The sequence below is a fragment of the Poecile atricapillus genome, chromosome 3 (genome assembly GCF_030490865.1).
Source record: "Poecile atricapillus isolate bPoeAtr1 chromosome 3, bPoeAtr1.hap1, whole genome shotgun sequence".
NCBI lineage: Eukaryota > Metazoa > Chordata > Aves > Passeriformes > Paridae > Poecile > Poecile atricapillus.
Window position 1 is genome coordinate 42,366,898 of NC_081251.1, and position 27,066 is coordinate 42,393,963.

General features: G+C 33.5%; 1 protein-coding gene across 1 annotated transcript in view; it reads left to right on the forward strand.

Annotated features, from left to right (window-relative positions):
* The window catches only part of GRIK2 (glutamate ionotropic receptor kainate type subunit 2), a 307,573-nt gene that overhangs the window by 192,411 nt on the left and 88,096 nt on the right, over positions 1-27,066 (forward strand). Inside the window, exons 12-13 of the mRNA XM_058834895.1 lie at positions 22,955-23,073; positions 26,785-27,002. Coding sequence (XP_058690878.1) covers positions 22,955-23,073; positions 26,785-27,002 — 337 coding nt within the window. The remainder of the gene's footprint in view (positions 1-22,954; positions 23,074-26,784; positions 27,003-27,066) is intronic.

The window sequence follows — 27,066 nt, forward strand, 5'->3', positions numbered from 1 at the left end:
ATCTTCGCAAATTGAATTAAATTGAAACAAAAACAATGCCAGCAATTCCAGTAGTATGAAACCAGAACATTCTGAGTGGATTTATGTGCAATCCTTTGCTCTTCCAAGTTTGTAGTAATTTTAATAAGAATTCTGATTTGCATATAATTGACCCACCCAGAGAGAAGCAACAATAATAATTCCTAAGGTCCAGCGTATGCCTGCTGGTGTTTCCTTTTTCTTACAACTGAGTTGATATTTGTTCTGCAGTCTGTTGGTTTTTAGAGTAACAATCCATTACAAAGTTCATCCAGCAAGAGTATTCTTCCTTCTCTAAGATGTATCAGTAGCAAAAAGCTTCTTGTAAGGAATCTATACATTGCCAGACAATAATGTGAATCTGCTCTGAAAAGTAATAAACAAACATACACCCATGCCCTCATTATTCTCTTCCCATTGCAGGAAGGACCTATGATATTTTATTTTTTAAAATTATTTTTTTAAAATTTTATTTTTTGGAACTCTTCCATGACACAGATAATCTATTGTCTTTGTTCCATAGGTGATTTTTATTTTCAGTTTTCTTATCAAGCTCTTTCAGAAGCATTTTTTAATATTTTGTGAGTAACTATATATTATATATATAGCTTGATAGCAATAGTTGTTAAACAGACTTATATACCAAAGAAACCCATATATAATATTAAAATAATTTCAGTAAATGCCCTACTTTTTCTGAGGAAAATGGGTTAATTTTCCAGGTGTCTGATCCCAAACGGATTAAAACTGAACTCTAGATTTTATTAGAAATCTCTTTGAAGGACGGATCACAGTTTTCCACTGAAACAGCTCTCATTTGCTTTTCATCAGCGAGTGGCGAGGATTTTGAATGCCTCATCTTTCTCTATAATCCTGTGATAATTGCATCCATTTAGTCTACCATGTAAGGCATCCATGCATTTTAATCTTTTGTTTACAGATACCTAGTACTTCCCATGCTTTCCTGTTGAATGCTAATGGAGAGTGCAGGTCTTAGCCTATTCAGGATAAATAAGCAGTTAAGTAAGAGCTTTGAAAACGATAGCCTCACTAAACTATATAATGAATTGATCAAGTGTCATTTTTGCACATAATTCTGAGAAATTGCTTCCAAATGTTTAATTTCCAGAGGCAGACATTTATGAATATGCATTAATTAAAGTGATAGGGTATGAGTTTGAGTGCATTTCTGCATTTTGTCATTGTTTTGTGGTTTACATTGCCATTAATTGAAAAAATATGTCCAGCCTGCGTAATGAAGTTCTCTAATACCCTTACAAAACAATTTATGGAAATTCGGTATCTCTTAACTGATGGCTGTGTAAAGACAGAACCAGGTAGATGAAGAATCGCTGACATTTTTGTCTTCTAATTTACTTACAGGAAATATATATTTATGAAAAGATACAATTAAGTTAACTTACTGGTGGACATGAGAAAATCATTAGGGAATGATAAAAAAAAGTGAGATTGTTCAAAAGGATACATTGTGCAGTAGATCTAAAATCCTGCTTCACCTGACTAGGAGTGACTTCTGTGATAGGCTCAGACTCATACCAGATGTGAAGCTATAACCTACACAAACCTGAGAAATTTAAGAGCCATTTTTCCAGATGCATGGCACTACTTTTCCCCCATTCTTTTCCCAGAAATATGCATTAGGAAATTGCAGCCTAGAAAAACAACAACAGCAGTAATAAAAATTAAATACTTTTTATAGGGAAAAAACCCCCAACCTTCAGCATGATAATATAAAAATCCAGCCTTTATATTTGTATTTTGCAGTAGGCTTATCCCTATTGATTCCTTCCATTTTCTGAGAGGGGCTGTGGTGTCTTCTGTGACTTTAGAAAGCTGAAAGAAAGTAGGATCTGGTTCTTTCTTACACACAGCATAGACTACATAATGGGCAAAATACATAAGTGAAGTGCACTTTTCCTCTGCTCTTTTTGATTTTCTTCTTATCAAGTATTGTTTAACTTCCATTTAGATAGGTTCTATACTTTATAAAATTTAAAAATTAGACAAAGGAAAATAATTCCTTCAACCAAAAAGCGTAAAAGTATACAAAAAAGAAAAAAAGTTGAGATTCTAACTCAATGAGTTAGAGACAGGGCTCCCCCATAAATTCTTAACAGGCAGTGTTGCATGAAGGGAGGGAAGTTCTGATGTAGCTGATAGAATTCAAGAAGGCAGTTCAGCCTGCAAGTAACTCATTCTCCTATTTCTGACAGCTACACCTAGCACCCCTGTGAGCAACCAAACAATAGTACACGGCCTTCTTACACTTTACATTTGAACTCTAGGCGAGTGATCAAGAGCAAAGAAGCAAATAATAAGAGATCAGATTCTTTCTTGCCTGAATTAGTAGCTTGTTATGAAATAAAAATAGGTAGGATCAATTGAAAACAGAAAGAATGGTTTCTTGGAAGATGTTTTGCATTTGCATTCAAATACATAAAACAATTTAAAATATAGAAAAAACGTAATTATTGTGCAATATGTGCCAAAACTCCATACTCAAACTTCTATAAAAGCAGTATTTTTCTCTGCTATACTGCCCCTTCCAAAGAAAACTATTTTTATTTCTAGAGCTTTGCATTTTCATCCATTTTCATACCGATTATTTAATATAGATTATTTTCATATTTTCATATCTAGTACTCGTAGAACTGAGGTACAGAGTCAAATTACAAGACTGTGTTTGAGAAGAGAGTGTAGGATTTATGATAACTTACCTTTGCTTGAAGCATATTACTTTTCTGAGTCTATTTAAAAACTCTTTTAGGTATTTTTTCTGTTTACTTCCATTTTACACTTTTAATTATAATTGTAGTTTAGATTTGTTTATATTAATAGTTTTTCCTGTTCAACTTTGGATAAGAATCACTGTGTTCATGTCATGTAGCAGAAAATTAATTTTCAGCTGAAGTATAGGAGCTTTAAAATGGGGTTTAGATTTTGAGGCAATATATACTGTTTTTGTTATAATGGAATTAAATTTGTGCACTGGATATTTGTAGAGATTAATCTGAATTAATCTGAACTAGTTTAGGAAACATTTGCCCAGGTAGCAACTAAAGTGCATTTCTGGCAACTAGTAGTTTTTGTTCATATGCAATCTATATTTGTACATTTATATCTACATATGTGTTTATATGTAGGTGATGGGTATGTGTGTGATTTGTATTCAAGTATCATGAGTTTTTACAATCCTATTGTCAGATGGCTTTTTCTAGAGGCCTCAAGGATTGTGGTTTTTTTCCCCACAGGCGTGGTGGTGGTTAAGTCTGCATATTCTGTACACATGGCACCTGATCTAAAACCTAAGGAGGAAAGAGCATTTTACAGGGTCAACTTACAATTTCCTTGTTGCCATTCTAATTTACATGGACAGAGAAGATCCTCTGGGATCTCTTGCCAGTGTTAAGATGACTACTATTACTGTTCCCATGGTAAGCATTGTACAGGGAGTGATTGAAGCCAGGCTCTGTGGATTGAACTACAGCTGAACTACAATCTTCCATTGACCTCAAAGCATTTGGTAAATTAACCTCAAAATCAGTCCTCGTGTTTCTTCAAAAGGAAGTGCCTTATATATATTGAGAAGCACTTTTATTCTTTGAAATGCATTTTAAGAGCTTAAGTGGTTGTGAATATCTATCTCCCTACTCCTATCTCCCTGTTCCAAATTGTCAGTGAAATATCCCTCTCTTCTTTCTTATTTCTCCATTAAGGCATGATATTCTCGATAGGCCTCTTAGGCAAATAATTTCCTATATAAGCTATAAATTTATGCTTATTGTTGCAGTACATCAGAGCCATCCAATTGTCCTTAGTATTTATTTTACTAACAGTAGTTGTCAGGCATTGACTTTGAAGGTTTCATCTCTTAACATCATTTGTTCAAAACCCCAGGAGACAATTAGTGATGAATAAAGCTGAAAATAATTTGAGATTCAGCTTAGCAGTTCAAATATTCACTGAAGCCATATGGTCTTTTCTTCCTACACTCTTAGAAATACATTTGGAATTATATCACATCATGTAGTGTTTTATAATTTTATTTTTTGATTAAAAAAAAAGTTAGGGAAATCCGTAAAAATAAAATAGAGCAGAAAATTTTCAATGTAAATTGGTGAAATGTACTCAAAGTAGAATGCTGGGGAGAAATGCCATTGTTAGGGATAGAGTCAAGCTTTTGACTTGGTGGAACTAGCTATTATATTTCTACATATGGCTGGAAAGCAATCAATTGTCATATCAGGAATAGAAAGCTTGGATTATTTTATCCCCAAAGTATATAATAATGTAAAAATATTATTTGGTACAAAATATCATATCACCCTATGCTGAAACCTACTTTTCTGGGGGTAAAATATATGACTCAAATTATAATAATTTTCATGGACACAGCATCCCCCAATAGCCTGCAAGTGTTCAGTAAATTACCCTTAAAATCTTTCCTTGTGGTTTTACATAAAGAGGTACTTTGTATGTATAAATGGTATCTTAATAAAAACTGATGAAACACGAGTATGAGTAACTGCTACCATTCTGTTCAGTCATTACTGTTCAGCATATTTAGTGCACGCATCAATTATAAAATGACTGATTCTTAAGAATGAAATTTAAATTAGTATTAAAAATCATTACTTATTTATTAATATTTGTTTTAAAGAGGATTAGACTAGTTTTTATACTGTAAATCTGTCACCTGGTATATGAAGGTATGCAATTTGGAAATGAAAGAATGGCTGATTTTTTTTTATTTACTGAATTTTCATGTTATAGCTAAATCTTTGGCCCCAAATAAATCTATCCTTACTGCTACAATAAAATAATAATGCTCATTACAGTGATGACATTTATGTCTCAGTTGTACTTATCTTTTGAACAGTGAGCTTAAAAAGATTCTGTAAGCATTAGAAAGATAAAATAATACCCTTTTTGTATGTCTGAAACAGCTTGCTTTTTAAAAAGAGCTCACTTTCTTAATTACAGAAAAAATACTTGATTTATAATTCAGTCTTAGTGGAGTTTATATAGTAAAGAAATTGACCATAATTATTGGAAATTTTATATCAGGAAGAAAAGAAGGAAAGGATGCTCAAGAAATGTTGGAGAGATTGCTAATATAACAGACTTATAGTTGCAAGATGATAAGAATAAGAATATATAAGAATATTCTAAGTTGCTTTGGGATTTTCATTATTGCTTAATAAACACCACCAAGAAAACCTGAATGGACAAAACCAATCCAAAACATGTCTTTTTGAAGCAAAGACATAGTATTAGCTGGCTTAGAAGATTATAGTGTGTGAAAAAAGTAAAAAGCATCGTTTTTTAAGAAATAGAAAAGGTCTACAGACACTGCAGTCTGTTTTCCTATTGGTATAGCAGTGAATAACCAGGTGCTTCCCTGCAGCTACATATAACAGGCAAAATCTCTTTGCATGTGGTAATTAGTTTACCATATAAACCTGTAGCCCAGAGCCCAGCAGGAATTATTTGCAAGCAAGTACAATATAAACAAAAAGATAGTTCTTGTTGTAAAGTAGCTGACTTGCTTCATTGATCATCAATCAGTTTTTTCTGATGAGAAATGTTTCTCTTATTTTAGAGATGGCATATGAATGGAAAGCTAAATTAGCAGAGGTCATAAGAAAGCTATCTTGTTTCAGGTTGTGATTGTTTCTTGAGATAAGTGATAAACTTGGTGAATTTGGGCTATTCTAAACACAAAATGAAAATAGCACAAGTTAATTTCAATATAATTGACTGAACAAAGCAAACAAAATTTTATGCTTGTAAAAGAAATATAAAAAAGAAACAAGTTTAAATACCTTCCATGATTTTTCATAAATCTCTGAGGTATTTAGAGAATTTTTGCATTTCTTACTAAGTACACTTTGAATGAACCTAGTTTCAGACAGAATATATTTATTTGGTATCTATGCTGTATCAGCGCCTTATCTATTTTGCATATATGCACTGTATTATTCAATGCACAGAGCATTCCATGCTCACAGCAAGAAGAATAACTCTCCCCAAATATTAAAGGAAGATCATAAAAATACCACAGTCTGAAAATACAATTAACAAAAAGGTAAAAGAACTACTGATATCAATGGCAAAATTCACATCATGTATTCCAGACCATAGTAAGTATAACGGCATACAATTACACTTGTTTGTTTTTCTTAATGTTTGCTTGTTTCTTAAGTTCTCCTTTACAGTGAATACTATACAATTCATAATATAATTATGAATAGTCTTAAATTATCCTTATGGCACAATATTATGTGTTAGCTTAAATTCAGAAGGTAATTTGAACAGATGGATTTGATCTTACAGTCAGTTGGACAGACAAAAGGAGGATATACAAATGACTGTAGTGGCTTGCCTGGCATTAAGAAATGATGCTTAATTTTATTTGATTTGGGTCTGTATTCTTAATTTTACATCTGGAAACAAAGTCACTGTACAGCTGATAAACAAAAGCCAAGTCAGATAGTCCAGGCAAGTATGCTTGACATTACAATAATTACTACTCAAAATGGAAAAGTAGAGTATCAGGACCCGTAGCGAATACTAAATTGTGTGCCATGCACTCTTGCAACACAGCCCATTTAGCCTAAGTAAAAGCTACCTTGGGATGTTTAGTATCTGCTTGCTGTGCCACAAATTGAAATACTGTGTTTTATGTCTGCTTACCTTCTACAAAATCATTATCTTGCTTTAAAATTCTAAGTAGAAACGTGGTTGTGTGTTAGAGGTAACTGAAAATAAACCAAATTCAAAATAAAAAAATAATATATATAGGATAAATAGTCTTAAGCAAGAAATAATTTTGACTTTGTGACTGTGTATTTAGTAGGCATTAAAGGTTAGTGCTGAAATTCCTTGAAATAGACAGAAGAAGAAAGAACTGCTTTAATTCAAATTGGTGACAGATATATTTAGTTTATTGGATAATCTGTGAATGTTTATTACTGAGATCATACTTGTTAACTTTATAAACTCAGTGATACAAACCTGGAGTGTTTTCATCATAAATATGGTTTTTATCTTGCACATGACCTGTTTTGCTCAAAACAGAACAGTGCTCCTGAGAGATTAGTTTTTATGTAGATAAATATTAACAATAATTGTCTGGTTGAATGAACAATTAGCTTTTTTTTTCCCCCTCAGACACACATAATAAAAGATTGGCTTTTCATGTATAAAATTGCAAAAAATTTTCTTAGTAAATTAAAATTTTATAATAATATTTTTACATGTGCTAAGCAATACATACTCTTATATTTATCTAGATACTAAGAAATATATATTTCTATACAATAACTAATTATTGTATGTTCCTGATTTCTAAGATGCCTGCCTTAAGATGCATAAAAACCCTATATTAAAAACCTTAATAATATTGCCTGATCCTTTGGAAACATCTCATATCAAGCTTCTGAAAAATGAGAACTGTAAATCTTTTACTATTTTAGAGGTCAAACATGTCAGAGAGGCCAGGCTCTTAGAGTTTTCTTGGCTATGTCTGTTCCATAGCCCACAATTACAGCTTATGCTTAAAACTAGAATATGCACATATTGTCTATATTCTAGAACCTTGTACACAATGACAACGTGAATATTAACTCCTTCAGACAAGTTGAATAGCAACTTTTAGTTCCACTAGAGCAGTACTAGCAAAGTCTGCTCACCTACGTCTTGTCCTCTTGTGTAAATGTATTTCTTCTACAGAATATGATAGAATTATAGAATGTACTGAGTAGGAAGAGACACTTTGTTGTCATCCACATGAATCCTCCACACTGAAAGCAGCGGGGAGCTTTGAAGATTTTCCAAGGCTGTGCCCAAGTCAAGTTTTTGAGATCTCCAAAGATGGAAATGGCATAATTTCTCTGTAATGTGTTTCAGTTTTTAAATACTCTCATTGTGAAAAACTCTCCTGTCCAGAGAGAACTCCTTTTTCTGCCTTTTGTCTTTTCTCTGTACATCTCCAGGAAGGATGTGAGTCCATCCACTCTTCAGATAGCTGACCACAGAAAGTAGATATTGCCCTATTATTACTCTGTAGACCTCTCATTCTGCTAGACTCTCAGATATTTATGCCATAGGTGGCCCAGAACTGAACACAGAACTCCACATGTAGCCTCATTGTGAAATGGGCAGGAACAATCACTTCTCTTGACACTCAGGCTGAAAGTTGCTGAGGTGTATATTCCATTCCACTATCCAGATTGCTAATGAAGCATTTTGTCAGCTTTAGCTCCTACATCAGCCCAGTGAGAAATACTATCCATTACTGGCTGTCAGCTAAATTTTGAAGTATTTCCACTCTTCTCCAAGAATGGAAATACAGCAAATTTTTTCTTCACCTTGCAATCAACTGGTGTCCAGGCATTACCTTCCTAATTTGGCCACAGATTAACTATAGGACACTCAGATAAACAGATATTAAAATCAAGTTTGTGTCTCCTGCTCTTTCTTTAACCACAGAATTAATCTTTTTATCACTGAAAATACTTGAGCTGCTTAGATATGATTGTCTTTGTAAACTTCATTTTGCTGTTCTGAAACACCTTGGTCTTTTCTATTTGGTTTCAAGGAGTATTTTCCTCATTATCTTCCCAGAGTCTGAGGTGGGATTTACTGGTCATAATTCTGTGGTTGTTCCTCCCTGACATTATTTGAAGATAGATTTGTCATTTTCCTTTTCTAGACATTAAGGATTTTCTTTGAATGTGGCCTGATGAGGAGATTTTGTCTCTTTGAAAGTTTGTCTCTACAAACTTTTCTCTATCCATTTACTGAAACTAACTTTAGAATGAGTCACTGTGTTTTCTTGGAGGTATTCCTGAATATTATATGCCTATCTTTTGACTGTGCAATAATAGCCAGTTTGTAAAGGAAACAATGAATAGAGAACAGTTTTGCTGGTTTAAGTATGGGTTTCTTTACTATGAAAAATGGATAAACTTTTAAAGTTATTATGAATTGCGTCAGGTATAGGAACAGTTGCTCTTAGATGGATGCTGCTTTTAAAGATAGAATAAACACTGAATTAATTAGGATTGTCCTGTTTATCTGCTTCAATCAAATTTTTGTGTGAGATAAATCAGTTAGGTGTGCACAACTGTATCCCACATCCTTTGAGATTTTTCCCTTTCTTGTATTTACTGACTGTTGTTCTTACAGTCTATATTCAAAATTTTGGTTTCCCTAGTCCATTTTCTTTCTTTTTCAAGTTAATTCTACTTTTCATCAAATGGTTCTCTTGTTTGTTTATTTATTTATGCATCATTGTGCAAATTTCTGTAGCTTGGGAAACTGCAGACTTATCTCTGTGGTTGGTCTAATCCAAATGCTTTGAATTCCTTTAAGCATACAACAGCATCCTTACAAATTCTTGTACGCAAGTTGCATAGAGACATTGGTTTCTGGGGTTTTGTGGTCTAAAGACTGCTAGTTATCAGGTAACTTTAACAGCTGGAATTCGTTCAAGTGTGGTCAGAACTGCTTTTAAATTGTACTCATAACTTCTGGTTTCATATTGAATATCTGACTTTTTTTTAAAATGTTGGTAATTTGTTTATTATTTCCATGAGTTATAATGGTGAGAATGCAAAGTATTTTCAATTGTTTTCTTGTTATATAATATACTAAAAACCAATATCCATTTATGCTCAAACTGTTGGAGCACTACAGCTCAGTGAATTATTTACTCAGTTTGATTGGGGATACAGAGTGATAATATCAGCAGGAGCAATAAAGATATAGCTAGAAAATTCAACATCCTCATTTTCTTTTATAGTCTGTGCCATCACAGATGAAGAAATCATACCTTTGGGATAGTTTCTTTTCATATAATTTCCTCTCTGTGAGTGTAAAGGAAATATATCTTAGCAAAGAATAACTGTGTTTCCTAATGACCATTAAAGATGCCTTACCTTGCCAGGACTCAACTGAGTATGTTTGTATCTGTGTAACTTTGTCTGTACTTGACAGGGTTCCTGTATTAATTGCTTTGGGTTTATTAGCCAGGAGAGTGCAAAGTCTACATATTTCAACAGTTCATGATGCGTAGCTTTAATGGATGTAAAATGCATGCTGATCAAATCCTAATTTTTTATTGTAAGGTGGGAAAGGAAATAAAAGAAGAACCACTAGTGTTAACAGGGGTGGTGATTTTTCATCTTTAAATGTTAGGGTATGCTTGTAATTTTTTTCTTAGTTTTTAGAATAGTAATAATTTTGTCAAAGATAATGCTCTTCAAAGGGAAAATAGTGGAAAGGTGTGATCCTTTCAGTTCTGATGTGATTTATTCTTATTTTGTAGAAGGATATCAACGGGAAAATTTAAACTACAATTTTAAAGAATGACCATGTTGTCTGTATATTCAAACTTACCTTTAGGACAGCTACACCTTGCAATATCTCAGAAACAAAGAAATCATGAATTGTGATTGTTTTTTACAGTTCCTAAATTGTTCCTCACACTCTATGAAGGAACATATTCTCAGTGATTTTTGTTGAAGTTACTCAGACCCACCTAGAGATATTTGAGTAATTTTCCAGAGATAACATGTTTAAGAAACCCATTAACTTAAATTTACTTTTTTTAAAATTAAGGTATTTTTAAAAATAGATCTTCTACCGGCAGATTGTCTATTATAATTTTGATATTATAGTCAGTAAATTAATTTCAAAGTTGTAAAATTAACCCATAAAATCAGCAGAGAGGTAATTAAGTATTATAACATAGAAACAGCATAGACAAACTGTGAGATTAAAATCCTAACATAAGAGATGAGAGTTTTCTGGCTGGCACCTATTGTGATTGATATAATTAGAAAGGTGAGCTTTTAGAATGTTTCACACCAGAATACAGCATACCTGAAATTTTATCTCTTGTGCCCAACTAGAAAGAATTGAAGACAAAAAACATTTTACACAGTATTCTTCACTCAGGAGTATTGACAGAACATAAATTGTCCCCTAATGTACTATATTGTACCCATATGTAAACATGGGTACATCGCAGAACAATTTATTAACTCCTGCACTAAGAGCACTTCATTTGGTGCATATTTTTAGACATGTTCTTAGCTACACTGCCTTATCCCCTCACTCTTCCTGAGGTCAGGCTTGTAACAAAATCATTATCTTTTATACGTGTTCAGGTCACACACAGAACAATACATGATTAGCTTTATGATTTAACTATGCAGTAATAAAGAAGACTGATTTAGTTTTGCTATTGATTTTAATTTCACATTTAAACAGAATAATTTATGTTTCTTCTAATAATACCAAAATATCGAGTACTCAGAATCATCAAGGTTGGAAGAGACCTTCAAGATCATCTATTCCAATCATCAACCCAGAACTATAATAATCACCCCAAAACCCTATCTACAAATTCCACATCTAGATGTCTCTTAATTCCACTTCCAGGGATGGTGATTCCACCACATCCTGGGGCAACATATTTCAGTGGCTAAGCACTCTTAGAGTGACAAACAATTTCTAATATCTAACCTGAACCTCCACTGGTACAACTTGAGACTCTTCCCTCTTGTTATTTCACTTGAGATATGGCAGAAGAGACTGACCCCCACCTCACTACAACCTCCTTTCAGGTAATTCCAGGGAGAAATGAGGTTTTCCCACTGCTCCCTTTCACTACTAAACAGAGATGAACATTTATTTCAAAGTGCCAAATAAACCAATTACCATATTTTCTTTCAATTGACTTTCTGTAAGTTTGAGTTCAGTCTTACACACAGGACATTGTATAATGCCTTCTTTTTCTCTGAGTAGGAAAAAAGACCCCTAAACATTTTCTTCCTTTGGCAAACACCTTCTAAAATGCTTTAGCAATTAATTCCAGTAGCATTCATACTGTACAGGTTACTGAGCCTAGGAAGTGGAGACCTTATAAAATGTATAGCATTGATAACCTCTGAAGATACATAAGCAAATTATCTGTCCAGTGTGACCCTTTAGGGAAATGGAAATTACTTCTCTGTGTAACATCACTTCGGGCCTGCAAAGCTGTCAAAGGTATTTCAATCAAAAGAAACCACATATGCTTGTCAATACTTGGCAGGAAGATCTCTAAAATCATATAATGTACTGCAGGCATAGTTTAGGGTGGTCATTATTGTTTTTGTTAAGAGTGTGAATTGATCAATAAAGACACTGTTATATAGGACCATATCTCCTGTCTTTTTGGCAAAAAGTAAATAAGAATATTTTACAAACAATAATTTTAGAGATTTTTCTGAGTTTATTGTAGTGTGAACCAAGCAAGGAATGGTGTTCTATCTAGTTTACATTTTATAAGAAGTGGATGAGGCAGATAACAATTGTATAATCTTACAGAGCTTTAACTAAATATTGATGTGAAGTTTCAGTTCTATTACAGGATGTACAGCAGGACTATTGAATGAGAAAGGAAATATTTGGCACTTTTTGTGCTTAGCTATTAAGCAAGAATGTTTAGACGGTAGAAAAGACTGAAATGTCTCATTCTAGAATGCAGAAAGATGAAACTACTCTGAATGAAAAGTGGCTTGAATAAATAAAAAGGAAATAAAGGGAGTAAAACTCTATCTGAAAACACCCTCCTGCTATTTTATTTTAAAATCCTGTAATTTTTTTATGCTCTTTATGGCTGTCTTCACATGGCAACCATGAGCTGGTAAGGTTTGATTTGTATGTAGAAGTTATTGCTATATTTTAATTTTTATCAAGCATGCTATTGTTCATGACATAAAATATTATTGACCACAGTTTTCCAGGAATTATAAGTGTGAAACGTGACATAGCAAATAATTTCTAGAAAATGTACTAGTTTTTCTAAACCTTTATATTGCTAGTAGAAATTCTAATAAAAATAAATGGGCAGTGGAATGAGAAAGAGGTGCCCCTTGAAAGGGAGTAAAACTTTTTATTCTGTTTGTGTCCATTATTGACGGAAGTAAAACAAGAACTTGAATTTGGCATTTCCCTATTCCCTGGTAAATACTAACGATGCAATAGAGATTTAATTCATTTTGCTAAGTACTTTATCCCTGAGTGTGGGCAGAAGTAGATGTGTACAGAAGAGTTAAAACCTAAGAAAGCCTACATGAGTATTTCACTTGAGTACACTCCCACAAACACGACAGGTTGTGGCTTTCAACTTGAAAGATTTTATTTTTCTTTATTCTGATTAAGTTTCATTTGAGAGCATAAAAAGTATAATGAACTGAAGAAGATGTTTCTCATCCAGGACTAGATATGGTGCAGACTTCACAAAGCAAATAAGACATGTTTTTTTCCTGGAGAAGCAAGCAAGTCTAATTTTAGACATGACAAAACAAGTGAGCACAACAAATAGTGTGGAAGGGTGGAAGCTGAAGAGGGTCACATTGAGATTACAGGGTTACTTGGGTCCATTTCATGCATATCTTCATAGTATGACTCTTCTATTTGTATATGACATTTTTTAAGCTTCTGTAAGTACTCCATAAGTATCTAGAGAGGCATCTGAAAGACAAAAAGGTGTGTCTAAGATTTAACAAAAGTAAAAGATGTTATAAAGGGAAGTAACTATGTATAGGAAATAAGAGTCTATATTTCAGTGCATGTTTTTTGTTTTTCTTTGTGACCTTCTAGCCATCAAAAGATATTCAGATAATGACTAATCTGTGTTATCCATGCGGAGTCACATCTCAGACTTTCTCTTTTGCTGGATATGTAAATATAGCTTTGTAGAATAACTCCAGGGCGATGGTTAGTTACCATTGAAGCCTTATTGTAGCTCCTGGATGAGGCATGGGCAGGTTCTTTGTATTGTTTGAGGGTAGGTGCTCAAACTGTTGACCAGAACTCAAATCTCATCTCGAAAAGGAGGATTCTTAATATAAGAAGTAAGCCAATTCTGTTTGAGGGGGTTAACCTTGACTGAGGTCCAAATGTTTGCTTAGGTATTCAATCCCTCCTGCATCAGGATGAGGAGATAAAATAGGATGAGCATGCTCACGGGTTGAGATAAAGGCAGGGACCTGCTTACAAGTTGTTGTCATGGGTTGAAAAAAATTCAGAAGATGAGAAATACGCTTAAACTACACCTTTCTTCCCCCATTTTCCAAGTTTTACTTTATTATTCGTTCACTCCAGGTTCCTCTGCCTACCCCCAGACAGAGAAGGAGCTGGAGGGGCAGTTTGTAGTCAGTAACAGTCATAGTGGTTTCTCTCTCACTTCCTGCCCACCTATAGGTCCTTTCATTTTATATCCAATACACTTTCCCCAGCTTTCCCTTACCATCTTTCTAAGCCACCCTTTTTATGACTACTGGCCAAAGTTTGGTAGGTGGACTTTTATCCTAGATTCTCCTCTGAGAAAAGTGCCCTTCACATCAGAAACAAAGTTCAGAACTGCTCAGGCAGTAATCCAAAAGTCACTTATCTGGCTGATTTAGCCACTATGTATCTTTAAAAGAGGCTTTCTGTTCTATTAGGCACAGGACTCACTAGAAGGCTCAGCACTGTTATGCAGAGGCACACACTATGCATCCCTGGACAAGGCATATGCTTATGATGCTCAGGCCTCTGTTTCTAAATGTTTTCTGTTGTATGGTTGTAGGCCTGGGACAGTCTCTCCTCAAGATGAGATTAAAAATCATGAGAACAGGATGTGCAAGACCAGGGCACATCCTTTCTGAAGGCAGAAAAAGGTGAAGTCATATAAATACGACTTAGCAACCTCTAAAAACTTCAGTGTATTATCAACACTGCTACCATACTACATCCAAAACTGAACATCATACCAGCTTAAACCAGCTGCTAGGAAGAAAATTGACTCTATCCCAGAGAAAAATCATTTACAAATTGCTTGAAATTTAAGTATTTCTAAAAATAGGGATGAAGATTTTCCAAAGCAGTCAATTTTTTATTTCTTCCTTATTTTTTTTCAATATACTCAGGGATAAAATATATGGGTAAACAATAATGTTCTGTGGTAAAGATGTAAGAATGTTATTTGAAACAGCTAAATATAGGCTATTTAGAAGGGAAATACAAATTAAAAATATTAGAAGTATTGTGAATAACCTGTTTTTTGAAATAGTACCCAATTATTACCATTGAGTCAGAGGAATAAAGGAATACAAATGAATATTCAAAGATTCTAAGGTATGCTAAGAGCCTAAAGAGCAAAGCATACAAAGGTAAAAATCATGTTGGAGACATAATTTTATTTATGTTGCCAAAAAGGGGGTAAAAATGTTTTCTAACACAACAAATGCTCTAGTTTTCAGAGTTGTCATCAGAACTCGGGAAAGGTTGTGAATGGTGTAAAAACTAAAAAGGAAGCAACTCTTTTAACCTCTCTCCTACCCCACCATACTTCAGATATCTCAGAATATCTCCTAGAATATTTTTTGCAAGACTTCAATGTATTTAGCAGCAGTCAGGACACATTGATTGTGGGAGAAGTCTACAATCATTATGAAGTTCACATACATTAACAGATAGTAATTTTAAATAAGTTTTCTTCAGATTTTTGCCTGTCATTTAATATTTAACTCTATCGACATTTCTTCTGTTCAAGAAATGGATGGACTAATGTTCTGGAAATTGAAAAGTTATGTAAGAACTGAAACCAGCATATATAGTAAACTATGCAATAGGAACTTGACTAGTGATTCAAAACTTAGGTTGTATGTATATCTTTGACACTTATTTTCATCATACATTAATCTTTAATTATGATGGTAATATACTATGTCTTTAAACCAGAATAAAAATGGATTTTAATGAACACTTAATTCACAGCTGTAAAAATGTTTTGGTTATGGTCAAGTTATTCCAATTATCACATAATAGTTAAGAATTGTAATATGATTAATTTAATTTAATTTTAATTTATTTATTTAATTAATTTTCATCAAACAAATCAGCCTCTATTGTTTTGGTTCTGATTTGAGCTATGAATTATTGACACATTTCTGTAGCTCTCTCCAGCTTATATTTCTTTGAATATTGAGCAGTACTAGCAGCTAATATAGCACTAAAAATTGACGAGTTCCAAAAATCACCAAGTAATCCCTGTTACTGGGTTATATTACTCCTATATGATTTATGTTGCTTATAGTAGAACTTTATGAAACAATTTTTATATTACTTGCTTATAAACTGATTGTTTTTGGTCTTTTTTGTCTTTTGTTGTCTTTTTTTTTCTTTCGTATTAGCCAGGAAGCTTAAATGGTATAAAAATAGGACAAAATATATTCATTTATATAATGAAGATTTTGGTTCTGATCCTGCAATAGCTTATGTATTTGTATTTTATCTCTGACTCAATTGGATTTAGCAGGATCCTATCTAAGTTTAAAATTAATAGTGCCCACAAGCAATTTAAAGGCATACAGAGTAAACATATAGAATAAATTCTGTAAAGTCTGCACAGAACTCACACAAGAATCTTGTGCCTTTCTAGTCTTTAGATTGAATGATATGGCCTAAATTTAGAAGACTTATAGATATTCTTTTAGCACTGTGAAAAGTCCTTTATGTTAGGTTGAATTTCTAGTCAATGGAGAGGTGATAACAATTCAATGCAATTGCTTTAGATGGGGATTTTTTTTTGTTTATAATAGAAGTGTAAGAAGATTATTTATTTTCAGGAAGCAGCAAAAGCATGGCAGCTATATGAGGGAAGATGATGTGGAAGATGACCACAGTGCAAGCAAGACAATTACTGTACTGAGAAATGTATCTGAGCAGGGCAGTGGTGTTGGTTATCAGTCTCTGTTTATAGTCCAGAAGTCATCAGGTGTGGCAATCAGTGTCACAAGGTGAGACAGTGAAGGAGCCAAACAAAAATCTCATTTTTTCTAAAAGTCATAATTTAGAAAAAAAAAAGAAATGGAGGCTTTAATAAGGAGAAGTAGTAACATGTTTTATTCTTAAGTTGTGTAGTATATTATAATCAAGCCTCCATCTAATATCCTGTATATTCTTGAAAAAGTTTTGAAATATTGTCATTTTCCAGTTCTTATGCAGTAAGATATGGATTAAGGGTGTAGTCCTGCACAGAAACCCTGTAAAACAATGACTAGAAGAATCATTCACTTTTCTCTAGTGAATGGGAGAACGTAATTTTCTAGAGCTGAGATTAGACTGATTGTTGTTTTCAACAATATCCAGCATTGGATCAGTGTGTTCATCAGTTAATGAAAAAGATTGGGTAAGATTCTTATGATTTATCAATTTCTAGTCATAAGATGAAGCATTACAGCTTGTGAAGTCTTTGTGCTAATGGTTCTGCAGTGAAACATTGTCTGCTCACTTCTTGGTCTGATTGTGCAAGAGATGTCTATGTGCATGTAAGTGGGTAATCATATTTTCTTTACTTTTCTTCATAGTAGAAGAAAACTGACAATTTTTTAAATTTGTTTTTCTTCATAGTAGAAGAAACCTGTCAAATTTCTTGGATCAGGTGATGCAGAGAAAAATGAGGAAATTTGACAGGTTTGAAATAATGCTGGAATAGTACAAATAGTGTAATTTTGTGCTGTGTCTGTGGCATATATTGCTGAGCTATAAGGAATCTGTTGATCACATTATGCTCTAGATAATATTTTTGTTATACCTTTTGGTCCTAATTTATTTACATATTCATTTTAAAAACACACAACAGTTACATGGTGTTTGAAATATCATTGAAAATAATGTAATTTAAATAAACTAAGCACAGCAACCAGTAAATAATCTCATTAGTCCCTTAAGCTATACTTGCATCATACTTCTTTTCAATCATATTTTCTTTATTTCCCTTGCCTATATTCATAATTCCATGAGTATAGGGAAGTATTCTATCTGACTGCGTCAGATGAAGAATTAAGCTTATTGTGTTTGATTGTTGTCTTGTATTTTCAAGCTACCTTGTAGAACACAGATTTTTCTTAGCCTTTCTGTAGTTGTTATGTAGCTCCTATTTGGGACAGAACAGAAGGCAGTATCATATCAGCGATAAAGATGAAAAATTTTTTCACATCATCATAAAAATCATGGATTTTTAAATAAGAATTGAAGTCCAGGCACTATAACGGTAGCTGATGACTGTCATGAACTTTTAGCTAAACATTCAGTATCAACCTGTGTTTTAAAAGTCCCTTGTATTTTGCTTTTTTGGCCCTGAGGGGAAAAAAAATAAAATAACAAATAAAAATAAAATAATTATAAAAAAGAAAAGAAAAGAAAAAAAAAAAGCTGATTTAGACCTGGAAAAGTTCTCCGTAAGAATTTAACACATAGCATGCTAAGTATGATTGAATGACAGTATCTGATACCTGTTTTACAAATATCTGAAAGCAACACACAAAATTCAAATGGTCTGTACATATGGGTCCAAACAGCTTTTTTTCCCACAAGGAATATCCCTACTGTTTTAAATTCAGTTCTGCGTAGTATTCCCAGGCAGCTGTGTTTTGCTATAATGAAAATGCAATTGCAAATATTACTCCACTAGTCCATTTTCTCTTCTCTTCTCTCTAAATTGCAGTTTTGGGTTTTCTGCTCTTTTTAACAAGTTTTGTTGCTCTCCAGAAGATATAGCTTAAATTAAATTAAAAAAATGTCTTTCCAGATATTGAGGTTTATTTTACGCATATCTATTAATTTGCTTTTAAAATATAATACTATCTTCATATTGTCATCAGAGATAAACTCTGGTTTTGATTTGAGAACTATTGAAATTGGTGGACAGTACCCTTTACACATTCTCAGCAGATTTGAATTGATCTAGAACATTCTAGACCACACCTTTTGTGAAAGCAACTGAAAGCAGCAGTCGGTGTGTGACAGGATGTACTGCTCTGAGTGTAGTGGGTGCCCAAAAACCCTGTATCTACAATCACATCTAAGGTCATCTAGACTGAGTCCCGTGGCTCTCTATGAGTCTGTGTTTTTATTTACAGATCAAAACTGTAGAAACTGTTCAAGTATATCCAGAATCAGTCACGTCTCTTCCTGAGTTTCACTCAAGCTGGACACTGGAAGGGTGGAGTAGGTGCCTGCAGGTCAAGAATTAACAGAATATTGAAACAACATGTCAAGACTCTCTGTGCCAGGAGTGCACAAAATCAAGCTCCTAAATAAAAAGAGAAGCAGAAATGCTAGCAGTAGATCGCAGTAAATATCATGACAAGTTCTAGAGTCAAACAGGCTCAAGAAGCCTAAAAGAATCACCAGTCCTGGCTCCAGCACTAATCCAGCTGGTAGGGTGTCCAAGGTCCTGTGGGCAACATCTGGGCTTCATGGAGGTCCCTTTTCATAGCTGTGTTTCTCCACCCTGGAGATAAGTTTCTTGCTTTCTATACAAATTAGTTGTCAGGTGAAGATTGCTCTTCCAGACCTTTCTGAAAATAGGTTTGAGGGCTTTAAAGGTCTTTGGTGGTCTGATCAATCTGTACTGGGTCAGCCTTTGATCAATAGTCCATATGTATTTTTTGACCTCTGACCTGTGCTTGAGCTGTACTGTGTTGTGCTTATTTCCAGGAGCCAGAATAAGGACATTTGTCCTAGAAAATGCTGCCATATCTCCAATGTACTCCTTCTCCAGTTACATCACTTTCTTTACCACATATTCTTACCAACCTTTGGTAGGCTCCATGGCTATTCAACTACAGGTGTTTGAGACACACACAAGACATACACCTTGTCTTCTGGGCTTCTACACAGTTATTCAAATGCTGTGTGAATACAGAGTATAATAAATTATAGTCTGTCTCAAATAATTTGCAGTTCTGAAGTAGGTCTGTCTGATCATTCACCATACTAATTTTAATTTATAATATCATGGTATATGTCTAAAGGGGAATTTAATTTAACACAAGTCTTTCCTTCCTGTGGATTACTGATATAGCTGACTTTTAAACATTGTTTGCACTAGACAATAATTTCTGGAGAGTACTTGTACCTTTTTAGTGGGTAGCAGCAATTAGGAAAACTGGAACTCAAGTCTTGTAAAGTTCATTTATAGTCTATTTTTTCAAGTATTTCAGACACCTGAAGGTGTTAGAGATTAAAAGACTGTATATGAAATGTTAGAATAAACAGTAATAGAAATGGATAAATGGGAAGAGTATCTGTTATCAGTGGTCAGAAAAATCAGTCTTTAAAATTGAATCTGTTCACTGAAGTTCTCTTTTTGCTTCATGCTTGTTTTTGATGAGCTAATGTTCTGCATTTAAATTAGTAAGAATGTAGTCTATTAATCAAGGAAAGTGATTATTCTTATAATATCATTTATTATACCACATTTAAATACTGTGAGCAGTTCTGGGATCAGGCAGAAGGAATTTTCCTAGCAGTCACTTTCTAACAAGAGAAGCTGATCAAAAAAGTTGGTTTTCTTGGTATACTTAGAAACAAGGGAGGTTCTAGCCTGACTTAAAGAAAAAAAAAGGCGTTGTAATGATAACAACATGGGAGCATTTTTCCCAAGAAGTTGTGGAATTCTTATCTTTGGGCATTTCTGAGACCTGACTGAACAGTCCCTTGTTGTGAAATAGTGGACATTGCCCTGAGCAGGATCCTGGCTTATAAAACCTGCTAGGTGAACCTGTAACTGTGATTTATGAATATTTATTGCAATAGGCAAAACAGCGTGAAACTTATATGCATATGTAATACATACAAAAAATTGATTAAAGGATCCATACCTTCAGATTTTTTACACTAGACAATCTAATATCATAGATCATCCTTAAAATAAGGAGGAGCAGTATTTATCCATAATAAGCCAGTATTAATGTTCCTTACTTTACAAGTAGAGAATTCTAAAACTATAGGACTCAGACTGCATTTTTTCTTGTTCCTAAAGCCACCTTGTATGTCTTATAGGTGGTTCCCTCTTTTTTTTTACAACTATGGAAAATTTTTCTATGCTTCAAAATAATATAAAAATAGTTAAAAACATATGCCATCAGAACAAAAAGGTAAAACTAACAAGTTAAGTTTTAGATTGTTCAGTAATGTCACAATCATTAAATATATCACTTGAATATATATATTTCAATAAAAAAAATGTTTGCTGTGTCTAGAAAACATTGTCCTCACTAGAAAAAGGTATTTATCAATTTAATCTTCAAATATCTCTCAGCAAAAGAGTACAAAAACCTGCTTCAGTTTCACCGAGTGTTTGGTTTCCAGGTTTTGTTGGATTGACAACAACACGACATGAAAGATACTTAGACTTTTAAACTTTTTAGACAGTAAACTTCTGATCTAGTTTTACTGTAAAGTTATAGAAGAATTCAGGTCACAATGTTTAATTAGAACCTAATCAACATTTTTGAACAGCATATCAGTATTTGGAGATCCAAATGAAACAGTTCTTTGTCAAGTAGACACTTTTAAAATGAGAGGTGTTTTAACATTACATTAAGAACTTCAAAGTGGAACATGTGATTTTCTGTATTATTATGTGTTTGAAATATTATTATGATGAAAATTCTGTTTTTCAAAGTGACAGATTACTTATTCAGATAGGTTTGATTATAAGATACATCAAAAAATTATTTCATAAAGGCTGCCTATCCTAGGGTTTTTAACAGAGTGGCTTTAATGATTTGAGAAATTATGAAAATACGTTAATATTGATTTAATAATTAAAATCTGAACTATTTTTAATTATTGTGATGATGTCTTGTGTTAGTTCCATTCTTCTGTATTGCAGTGATTTTCATTTTTTTCACTCAAAAACGTTATGCACATGCATTAACTTGTGTTCATTATCAAAGATTTGAAGACATGATTTAAGCATAAAATAAAAGTCCTTCTCAACAATGTGCCTCCAAGTTCAGGCAGGCATGGTGATTAAATCTCTTAAATTATTAGAATAACCCTGAACATTGGAATTAAAATTTAAAGTTCTACAAAAGTAATATCATGAGGAAGGGAGAACTGAAAATCTTGTATTTATGAAAGAAATTGTAACAAAGAATAATTTATCTAGACATGTTTGCTTGTTTTAGCTACAATTGATAAAATAGCATTTAGATATGAATCTGTCGTAATGCACAGCAATTGCAAAACCATGAATTAAAATAGATTGATTGTATATAATCTGGTTTTAATCTATTGTCAGACTAAGGCATCTTTCTACTATCTCTGTTGTATCTATTTTTGAGATAATTAATTTATTGTCTTTTCCTTTTCCTTTACGTTTATCTTTTTCTTTTTCTTTTTTTTTTTCTTTTCTCAGAGCCTGGCCCTGCAAGGTGCTTGTGAGTGTCCCCAGCTTCTTTTGGAAAACCTTTCCAGGGATGCTACTGTGCACCTCACAGGACAGGATGCAATTCCTTTAATTTGCTATAGTATTTTTTTTCTGTGAATTGTAGTGTTTATTGCCTTTGTTTGGTGATTAACAATGTCACTTTTACTGCTAACTATTTATTTTCTGTTATATTCATTATTTGTAATTCTGATGGGAAAAAATATTTTGCCTGATGTATTTTTTTCTAGTTAATTTCTGTGATTTAACACATATTCATTTTCTTTCAAGATGCAAAATACTGGTACAGTGGTTATAAGAACCTAACACTAAATGGGACCAATTGTCTGTAATTCTATTGGTGTCAATAGAAGAATAAGTGCTTTGATGTTTACAGGTGGCATTTGGAACCTTTCAGAGCCAATCTCTATGCACCTTTATCAGCCATAGTTTAGAATGTTAATTTTCAATATTATTTTTTTCTTTTAATATTGCTGTTAAGTATAATTCAATCTCACTGTAAAAACTTTAAGTCATTATTTTCTTTATAACCTCTCTTGTTTTTCTTTTTCTTTTGCAGCAGATTTGCTGGATAGACTTTGTGATGGCTGCATTTTAAACCTGTTCTTTTTTGTCTGTCAATTACCACAGGTTTAGTCCCTATGAGTGGTATAACCCACATCCTTGCAACCCTGATTCAGACGTGGTGGAAAACAATTTTACCTTGCTAAATAGTTTCTGGTTTGGAGTTGGAGCTCTCATGCAGCAAGGTATACGACTCAGTCTGCTCTTTCTCTCGGGCACCATGTCCCACTTTTTGCTGGGGGTAACAGCTCTCTGGCGCAAGTCACTTGCATGAGTGCCTCTGTGCATGTAGCCATAAACCAGCCTTTTTATGATTATCCAGGCATTCCCAGCACCTTAGGAATTAGTCTGAAGTCAGATAAAAGATTTAAAACTTAAAAAAGTACAGCATAGTCATATAATTTATTTCTTAAACAGGAAACCCTTGCTGCCAGTTAAATTAACTAATCTGTCCATTACTTAGAAAACCTCCATTTAAACAACCTAAAAAAGAGTACATCTTCGTCAGATAAGAGTATAATGTAAAAATCTATAATTTTTTAAATTTTTGTGGAGAAGCCTTTCAACTAGAGAAAGATTTTATCTAGTAGCTAGAACCTGTAAAATAAAATATGAGATTTAATCCAGTCCAGTCATAATTTATATTTTTAAAATCAGAATGACCATTCTTAAAGATTTAAATAAAAAGTTTATATTCAACAATCCATGCACTGAGAAACTGATGCCATTGCTGACAATAAAATTGGCAGCTGTGTAGTCATATTGCTCAGAATAAAACCAGCAGCTAGTTTTAACTATAACTATCTTAGTAAAAAGCTTAAGCACATTCTTAAAAACCTGTCATTTCCTTACCATATTCCTCTTATTTTGACAGCATACCAAATATATAGATCCATAAAAATATATCACCATTTTATTACCCTTTTCCATAAGGATTTGAACACAGTCATTTATTATCAGACACATTTGAATAGCACAGATTTTGTTTTTGGTCTGGAATTTCACTGGGCAGTATAGTGTAATACAAAAGATTGTTAAAGAGCCATTAAAAGGAATGACTTTTCTTTCTGGAAAAAGAACTGTTGCATATCCCCCCAGAAGACTCATAGAAAATGTTGGCAGGAACAAGTACATATTGGTAGAGTTGTTTTAATGGATATACCTGAGCAATCATTTTTAAAACTTCCCATTATAAGTACACCAGCTATAAATCCTGGTTTTAACTCATCAAATGATTTCATCAAGCTTTCCTGTAACTGCAGTAAATATTCTGTCATATATCAGGTTGGTAGGCTTAAAAAGTCTCAAATGCCTCAGTAAAAAGTACTGTGTTCAGAAAAACATTAATTAATGGGTAAAAAGAAATCAGGATTTCAAATCAGAAATAAAAATACATCTATAGTTGGCTAACTGTTTACTATCAGCTGGGTTGTCAATATATATTTTAAGAAATTAGATGAAGCACAGTTGCCCAATGCATGTTTTTAAAATAATTATTGCTTTAAGGAAGCTATCGAAAAAAGGGATGCTGAATGAAGGAAGGTATTCTGAATTCCATTCACAATTCTCAGGATTGTAGGTATCAGTGCTGAGTTTTATTTCTTATGTGGCTGTATGCTTCATATTTCTGGAGGATGGAAAAAACAATATAGATTTAAACATCATCTTTTTGCAAGAAATAGGTATTTTAGTCCATAACATCTAAACATTGTGTTTGAGAATCGAAATAAGAAAAACACCCCCCCAACCTTCATTTAAAAAGATATCTGTGGAGGATAATAGTTTTCCTTGAAGGAAAACTAGTTTTTCAGAATTAAAGCTGACCCTCTGTCCTTGCGTTATATTATTTTACCTTTACTCCGTTCATCCTTTAATAAATTTTAAAGGCATCATTTTAGGGATGCAGTATCAGTCTTGATTTTGATGATTGTTTTAAAAAAAATTCTCAAAAACCTCAGGTCATCTAAAAGCAGGCTTTTAGACAAGCATAGAAGTTCTCACCTAATAGCCATAACTTTCCACTAAAAACAATATAAAAACGCTTGGCCCATACTCATATTAACTTATGAAGTGCTTCTTCGTTACAAAAGATTTGCTTAGTGCTGGAGGTTACATGATAGAGGGAACTCATACATGTCTTGCTGGCACCTCTCGCTCCCAGGAAACTGTGGGATATAGTGCTGGACATGACGTTACCTTGGGTACATGACAGTCAGCCCCTGACCAGGCTCTGTTTCATGGGCCCAGGTGGCACTCGGTTTCAGTCCTTGGTAAGGTATGAACTTGTGGTAACTGGGGTAACTGTGGCGAATGTCTCCACTCTTCTTTTCTTTCCAGTCCTATCTGACTTTACTGGTGTTGGTTTTTAAAATGAAACGAGAACAATTTAAAAGAGTTCATGATAGTGGGCTTGTTGGGAAATCTCTTAGTGTTATGGTGTCTAAGTGTCTGACTAACAGGGCCTAGGAGCAACTACATCAGACAGGTACTTTTCTACTTTTTCCCTTGCAGAATTCTAGGCAGAGTCTGGCGCTGGAGTTGGCTGTCATGTCCAAGTCTGTCAGCCTTTTTTGTTTGAAACAGCAAGGGTAAGATGAACTGCAGGGTAAGATGGGCTGTTTTTGAATACAGTAGTCCAGTTATGATACCACTTCTTTTTTCCTTTTCTTTTGTTTTCTTCCTCCCTGCCTCCCCAGTCCTTCTGTTCTTTTTTTTTTGGCATTGAGTTTGGAAGTTTGACATAATCTTTCACCTATATGAAGATGTGTTACCTTGCTGGACCAGTTCCTTAACTAATTCAATATAAGCACTAAAATTTAACAGGAATAAAATAGTCCATCTTGCCTTCATTCCATTTTACCCAGGAAATTTAAGATCAAACATAGTAACCAATTAACAAAAAGGGGTTGTTTCGGTACAGTGGTATAGTGGATATGGTGAAACCTTTTTTCCTTGAAAACGAGTTTCCAGATACTTCTAAAAGATCTTATATAAAATTCTTAAAATGAAGCTTGAAATTATTTATTTGACATCATTAGAAATTTCATTTCATTCAATTATAACATTACGGAAAATATCCATACGTGCTCATTTATAATATATATTTGTAATTTTATATTACAGTGAATTTAATTTATTCCTATTTTTAGTAATTAAACACAAGAGGAGTTTATGTGCTTCAATTTGTCTCATTAGGCTCTAAATAAGCATTAAAAATTATGCAAATTACTATACAGTGTCTGTCTCTCCCTCCATTCTTTAGTGCCATGAGCAGGCAACTCCAGCAATGCATTATAATCTATCTTTATCTAGTTTATGCATAGAAGTCTAATATTTTTATTGTTATTGTATTAAATTGAAATGTATAGCACAGCCACCCATATTTATATGAAATTCTGGGGCTAAACATAGAGATGGGAGATAATTTTTTAAATCTAAACATTTAATAAACTATCCTTTACAACAATGCAAATGACAAAACTGAAAAGCATACTTATAATAGATATAAGATTTTGTTTCTTCAGATATGAAATCCTTAATTTCACATCTGGTATCTTCATCAATTGCTTATTTTTTCTGGAAAGCAAGTTGAAGTAACTGCTTTTTTCGTATTGTTTTTAAATATATGTGTTTAGAAATTTTAAAATAGCACTGATCATTGAATCTCCCATTACTATATTTTGATTCCCACAGCTCCAAAAAGATCTGTCTTTATATATTTAACCAGTTATTTTGCATTTCAGTTGTGTGTGTTTGTACAAGCAGTACGTGTAAACCTGTAGCTTAAAGATTTTTTTGCACAGTGATTCCATCTCCCCACTGTGGCAAAAAGTGCTGAACTCTTATTAATTGTTTTCTGTGCATCCGTTTCACCTTTCTCCCCTGGTTTTCGTTAGGTTCTGAGCTCATGCCTAAAGCCCTCTCCACCAGGATAGTGGGAGGCATTTGGTGGTTTTTCACACTTATCATCATTTCCTCGTACACTGCTAACCTAGCCGCCTTTCTGACAGTGGAACGTATGGAGTCCCCTATTGATTCTGCTGATGATTTGGCCAAGCAGACAAAGATAGAGTATGGGGCAGTTGAAGATGGAGCAACCATGACTTTTTTCAAGGTAAGTTTTATATTCTGTTTGAGAAGATGTTATGTCCTGATTTTGGGGGGAAAACTTTGGCCCC